The sequence below is a fragment of the Passer domesticus genome, chromosome 10 (assembly GCF_036417665.1).
Source record: "Passer domesticus isolate bPasDom1 chromosome 10, bPasDom1.hap1, whole genome shotgun sequence".
Taxonomy (NCBI): Eukaryota; Metazoa; Chordata; class Aves; order Passeriformes; family Passeridae; genus Passer; species Passer domesticus.
Window position 1 is genome coordinate 1,720,716 of NC_087483.1, and position 7,011 is coordinate 1,727,726.

Genomic DNA, 7,011 nt, shown 5'->3' on the forward strand with positions numbered 1-7,011 from the left:
TTGAGAGAGGGTGAGACATTCAGGGATCCCTCTGCTCTGGGTAGGGTCTGGTTTATCCCAGGCTAACCCGAGAATGTGACTGTGCTCTGATTGCAGCCAAAGGTGCAAAGCCAGGGCAGTTGGGAACAAGCCCATCCAGCCCCTCACCTTCCCTCAGCCACAGGGAATCCTTTGCTTCTCTCATCTCTCAGTAGCAAACTCTGAGTGCAGCAGGAATGCTGCGGTTTTCTGACCTCAGCAATTATGTTTTAAAACAACTCCTAAAACCAACTCCTGACATTCTTTAGAAGTGTGAGTGCAGATGGTACCAATTCATTCTCCATTAGGAGTGATTTCCCTGACAAATCCTGAATATCCAGCCTTGTCCCTCTTCCACATGGCCAAAAACTCAGGGCAGCAGGGCAGGGATGGCTCCTCAATGGCCCCCCTGCATAGGCCTGGCTGCTCCTAGCACACTCAGCCAGCACAACTGGAGCTCAGGCAGGGACCTGGGTGAAGGTTTTCCCAAAGCAGGAACAAGGCTGGGTGAGTCCCAGCAGGACACTCTGCAGGGAATGGTCCAGGTTTGGCTCAAAGCAGCCTCTCCTGACTTGTCACTGTCATTTCTCCATGAACAGGTCCCCCTGTGCAGCCCCAGCAAATGTCCAACAGCAGCTCCATCAGCCACTTCCTCCTGCTGGCATTGGCAGACACGTGGCAGCTGCAGCTCCTGCACTTCTGCCTCTTGCTGGGCATCTCCCTGGCTGCCCTCCTGGGCAACGGCCTCATCATCAGCGCCGTAGCCTGCGGCCACCACCTGCACACGCCCATGTTCTTCTTCCTGCTCAACCTGGCCCTCAGCGACCTGGGCTCCATCTGCACCACTGTCCCCAAAGCCATGCACAATTCCCTCTGGGACACCACGACCATCTCCTACACAGGATGTGCTGTTCAGCTCTTCTTTTTGTATTTCTTCATCTCAGCAGAGCTTTCACTCCTGACCATCATGTGCTACGACCGCTACGTGTCCATCTGCAAACCCCTGCACTATGGGACCCTCCTGGGCAGCAGAGCTTGTGCCCACATGGCAGCAGCTGCCTGGGCCAGTGCTTTTCTCTGTTCACTGCTGCACAGAGCCAATACATTTTCCCCGCCCCTGTGCCATGGCAATGCCCAGGGCCAGTTCTTCTGTGAAATCCCAGCAATCCTCAAGCTCTCTTGCTCACACTCCAAACTCAAGAAACTTGGTCTTCTTGCTGCTAGTGCCTGTTTAGGACTCGGATGTTTTGTGTTCATTGTTTTCTCCTATGTGCAGATCTTCAGGACTGTGCTGAGGATCCCCTCTGAGCAAGGACGGCACAAAGCCTTTTCCATCTGCCTTCCTCACTTGGCTATGGTCTCCCTGTTTTTCAGCACTGTCATTTTTGCTCATCTGAAGCTTCCCTCCATCTCCTCCACATCTCAGGAACTGATGGTGTCATTTCTGTACTTGGTGGTGCTTCCAGCCCTGAACCCCCTCATCTACAGCCTGAGGAACAAGGAGCTCAAGGCTGAAATGTGGACACTGATGACTGGATGCTTTCAGGAACATTAAACTGCTGGCCAATTTCTGCAAATCACTTGTAATAAAAATCACCTTTGATACTTGTTGTTTGTTTCATTTTGTATGTTCTTTTCCTGTTTTAATTTTTTCACATTGTCCACAAAGAAATGTCATTGTTTGTGCCATATCTCATTTTGTTTCTCTTCAACTTGCCTGTGGCCACAGACTGTGTCAATGAGGGGCTGTGCTCTTGGGAGCTTTAAAGGAACTAAGGGATCTCGCAGCAAAGTTTTCTGCAGAGATGCCCTTTTGTTGCCTTCTCTGGAGCTGCAGCAGCAATGTCTGTGTGCAGAGCTGGGGGCAGATCAGTGCTGGCACAACTGCCCTGCTCCTGCTGGCCACACCATTCTTGATCCATGACAGGAACCATTGGCCTTCTTGGCCACCTGGGCACACTGCTGCCTCATGTCCAGCCTGCTGTCCATCTGTGCCCCCAGGTCCCTTTCTGCCTGGCTGCTGTCCAGCCACTCTGTCCCCAGTCTGTAGCGCTGCAGGGGTTGTTGTGGCCCAAGTGCAGGACCCAGTGCTTGGACTTGTTCAACCTCACCTTGCTGGATTTGGCCCCTGGATCCAGCCTGTCCAGGGCCCTGTGCAGAGCCCTCCTACCCTCCAGCACATCAACACTCACACCCAGCATGGTGTCATCTGCAAAGATGTCCTTGGCTCCATGTGGCCTCTCAGTGTCACCATGGCCCTTAGGTTACACCAGACCCTGCACTGTCACAGTGGTCGCCTTGTTTCAATGAGACCATGCAGAGCAACAATGCTCTCCTTGGTTCCATGGGGCCCCAAAATATGACAAAGGACTCCTTGTTTCCATGGGACTTCACAGCGTCACAATGTTCTAATTTGTGCTGCAGTTTCACAGTGGCCCCTTGGTTCCATGGGGCCCCAGGGTGTCACAATGGCCCCATGGTTGCACGAGGTCCCACACTGTCACCATGGTGTCTGTGGTTCCACAAGTCCCCTCAGTGTCACAATGGACTCCTTGTTTCCACAAGGCCACACAGTGTCACAGCTGTCTTCCAGATCCCTTGAGGCCCAATTGTGTCACAGTGGCTCCTTGGTTACACAGTGTCACAATGTCCCCTTGGTTCCATGAGGCCCCGCAGTGTCAGAACGACCCCTTGGTTCCACTGGGCCCTGGAGTCTCCCAATGGTCTCCTTGGTTTCTCACTGTCAAAATGGTGAAACACCTTGGTTCCACAAGGTGCTGCAGTGTCACAATGGCCTCTGTGGTTCCATGAGGACCCAGAGTGTCACAGTGCACTCCCTGGTTCCATTTGGCCCCACAGCACCACAATGGGCCCCTGGTTCTATCAGGCTGCACAGTGTCACCATGGTCCTCTTAGTTCCACAAGGTCATGTAGTGTCACAATTGCCCCTTGCTTCCCCAGAGTGTCCCAATCATCAGAAAATGACAGAATCAAAGAGGCTGGAAAAGACCTTTGGGATCATCAAGTCCAACCAATGCCCTAATACTGCCTTGTCACCCAGACTATGCCACTAAGTGCTACTGGAGAGGGACAGTGACTCTGCCACCTCCCCCTGGCCTGCCCATTCCAATGCCCAATCACTCTTTCTGTGAAGAACTTCTTCCTACTGTCCAGCCTAAACCTCCCCTGGTGCAGCTTAAGGCTGTGTCTTCTTGTCCAGCCCTCCAGCAGATCCACACTTTCACACAGCTTGGTGTCATCTGCAAATTTGTGAATGGTGGACTCGATCCCCTCACCCAGATCATCAGTGAAGATATTAAACAGGACTGGGTCCAACACAGATCCCTGGGGGACAGCACCAGTGCCTGGACACCAGCTGGGTGCAGCACCATCCCCACCACTCTCTGGGCCCAGCCTCCAGCCAGCTCTTAAATCTCTCAGGGAGGAGGGAACCTGCCCAAGCCGTGGGCTGCAGCTTTTCCAGGGAATGCTGTCAGAGACAGTGTCAAAGGCCTTGCTGAATTCCAGGCACACAACATCCACAGCCTTTCCTGCATCCACAGGCTGGTCACCTGGTCATAAAAGGAGAGACCAGGTTGGTAAGGCAGGACTTGCCACCCCTAATTCCACACTGACTGGCTCTGATCCCTCAGCCATCCTGTGGGTGCCCTGTGATGGCTCTCAAGGTGATCTGTTCCATAACCTTGCCAGGCACCCAGGTCAGGCTGACAGACCTGGAGTTCCCCAGATCCTCCTTCCAGCCCCTCTTGGGGATGGGCTGACATTGGCACCTCCACTCCTCTGGGACCTCCCTGCTGAGCCAGGACTGATGGTAAATGATGGAGAGCAGCTTGGGGAGCTCATCCACCAGCCCCCTCATCCCCCTAGGATGGATCCCATCTGCTCCCATACTCCTGTGAGCATCTGAGTGGCTCAGCAGGTCAGCAGCGGCTTCCTCCTGGATTTCAGGGGGCTGTTCTGCTCCCTATGCCCATCCAGCAGCTCAGGGGAACACTTGCCCTGAGGGCAACCTGTCCTAATATTGAAAATTGAGACAAACAAGGTGTTAAGCAGCTCAGCCTTTTTTTTATCTTTTGTTGCTATATTCCCCACTGTATCCAATAAGGAATCGAGGTTCTCCTTATACCACATGTTGCTATTTAGTTTATTTATAGAAACATTTTCTATTATTATTTACAGAAATGACCAGGTTAAGCTCTAATTGAGCTTTCACCTCTCGACTTTTCATTCTGCATGACCTAACAACATCCTTAAATATTTTCTAAGATGCCTGACCTTCTGTCCAAAGCTGATGCACCTTCTTTTTTCCACTGACTTCCCACAAAAGCTCCATGTGCAGCCAGGACAGTCATTTTCCTCTCTAGCTCATCTCTTGCCACACTGGGACAGGCTGCTCCTCCTCCCTTAAGATTACTTTCTTGAAATGTGTCTGTCCTTCCTTGGGCCCTTTGTTTTTAAGGGCAGTTTCCCTTAAAAAAATCAGGACCTGATTTGGTACTCTGCAAATCTACATTCTAAATAGGCCAAAGTCTGCCTTAGCTAATTCCAGTGTAGAAGTTTTGTTGCTGCCCCTCCTTCTTTCACAGAACATTGAAAACTTGATTATTTCATGGTCACTGTTCTCCAGGCAGCCCCTGACCCCCACATCTGCCACCAGCCCTTCTCTGTTTTTGAACAGCAGGAGACAGAGCTTTCCTTGAGAATGTTACCAAAAATTTGGTATATTTGGTAAAATAGAAAATTCATTAACTCCAATGTAGCATGAAGAAGCAGCATTATTTATTCAGCCGGATGCACGGGGGAGAGCTCCTCCCAAAGCCCTGCATGCTGAGTACAGGAAAGTTTCTGTTTATTTTCTGTATTTTGCACACATATTCATTGATTGCCCTGGACTAAACACACATATGATAATCATTTCCCCAAAATCATTGACATATTTCCCCTCCTCTTTACCCATGAGTTCTGTCCTGTGGGTCTCTCTGGTGGTCCCTGGTGGTCGTGGACCCCAGTGTTCCAGTGGGCCTGGCTGAGCTGGCAGGACACTGAGGCTGGTGAACTTCCAGTTCCCCTTCTGACACAATGGGCATTGTGTGCTTTCCATAGGCCTGGGTTTTAGGAGAACAAGCTCCAGGTGTCAGCTCACCTGGTGTAGACAATTGATCATCTGGTAACATGAGGACATAGAGTGGGCTATGACATCACAGAGTGGGTTATGTCAGGTCATTGAGAAGCTATGACATCACAGGCCATCTCTGTGACATCACAAGGCAGAGGCCTGACATCACAGAGAAGACTATGACATCACAGAGTTGGCTGTGACATCAGCGACCCGCTGTGTGACATTATAGAATGGGCTGTGACCTCACAGAGCAGGTTGTGACATCCCAGAGGGGCTCTGTGACATCCCAGGAGGGCTGTGTGAGGTCACTGGGTTGCTCACTCAGCCCCAGCTCCCCCTCACAGTTTCTCCCAACAAGTCCAACGATGTTCATGCCCAGCAGGGTCCCTGTCCCCTGGTATCCACCTGGTCCACCTGGAGCCACAGCCTCCAGCAAAGGATGTTCCACAGGATCCAGCCCAGAGCTTGACATGGGGACGAGGGGCCAGGGCTGTGTGACCAGGACATCAAGGCCGTGGATGATCCAGGTCACTGTGTCCTGGTTTGGGTACTCCAGGGCAGGAAAGATGTCTGGCAGATGGAACAGGGTTAGGGAAGGGCCTCCAAGGTGGGGCTGGAGCCCTTGGGCTGTGAGCAGAGGCTGAGGGAGCTGGGCTTGTCCAGCCCGGAGCAGGGAAGGCTGAAGGGCTCCTCATCCTAGCCTGGCAGTGCCAGCCAGGAGGTGATGGAGAACACAGAGCCAGGCTCTTCACCAGGGGGCCTGGTGGGAGACAAAAGCCAATGGGTGGAAGGGGAAAGAGGGGAGATCAGCCAGGACAGGAAGAGATTAAATTAGTCAGGCTGGTTTCCGCATTTTCTCAACAGAAAAAGCTGCCCGAGCCCCTTCTCTATCTACCACTGACAGCTTTGCAAATCAGGAATTGTTTGAGCTGTTTTGATCCCACTCCAGGATGAGCATCCTGATACAAGAATTTAATTGTGTTTATATCTGTCTCAGAACCACTTTTATCTAAAATTAATTTTAGTATGGAAATCACTTGTGGATGGAGGACTCATCAGACAATGCTGGGACCTTGCATATCGCTCAGGGAGAAGCATGATTGTTATTAAATTTTATCCTGTTCAACTATGGTATGTTGGCCATGAAGAGAAACCTTTCTGTGCCTCTGAGTCTCACCAGTTCCTGACCCCCAAAGGACACAAACCTGATGAGTTGTGGTTCCCACTCCAGTGGTGGCACTTGCACCTCCCTCAATAGCCAGAGCAGAGCTCCCTTGTCCCAGAAATTCCCTGGCAATGCAGGGATGAAGGAAACAGCACAGGCTGTGGGGATCGGGGGCAGGGCACAACCAGGGATTTGGGATGGTTGTGAGCCAGGGCAGGACTTGGCCCTTGGCCTTGTTGAACCTCATCCCATTGTCCTGGGCCCATGGCTCCAGCCTGTCCAGATCCCTCTGCAGAGTTTCCTGCCCTCTAGCACAGCCACACTCCCACCCAACTTGGGCTCACCTGGGAACTGATTGAGGGTGCCCTCAATGGCCTCGTCCAGATCAGCAATAAATAGATTTCACTGACCTGGCCCCAATCCTGAACTCTGGGGACACCCGTGGATGTGACTCCATTCCTCAGTTGCTCTGAGCACCAGGGGTTGGATGAGGGAAACGACTGGGTGGGGTTAAGAACAAAGTGTGATTGATGGTCAGCCATGAAGGGTCTTGATTTTTGTATATGTTCAAACTGTATTAGGATGTTCAGGGGGTCAGTATAAGCTGGGGAATGCTGATATCAACAGGAAAAGAAAACTAAACAGGACAAAACAATATGCTCTGCATTGGTTTCAATATAGTAGATTC

The 7,011-nt window shown here is 51.6% G+C and overlaps 1 protein-coding gene across 1 annotated transcript; it reads left to right on the forward strand.

Annotated features, from left to right (window-relative positions):
* Positions 1–754: 754 nt before the first annotated feature.
* On the forward strand, positions 755–6,284 carry LOC135309334 (olfactory receptor 14C36-like; the record flags this gene model as incomplete). The annotated part of the gene is made up of 2 exons (XM_064435485.1): positions 755–811; positions 857–6,284. Coding segments are annotated over 2 exons (774 nt in total), but the record flags the coding sequence as incomplete, so codon positions are not given.
* Positions 6,285–7,011: the final 727 nt, after the last annotated feature.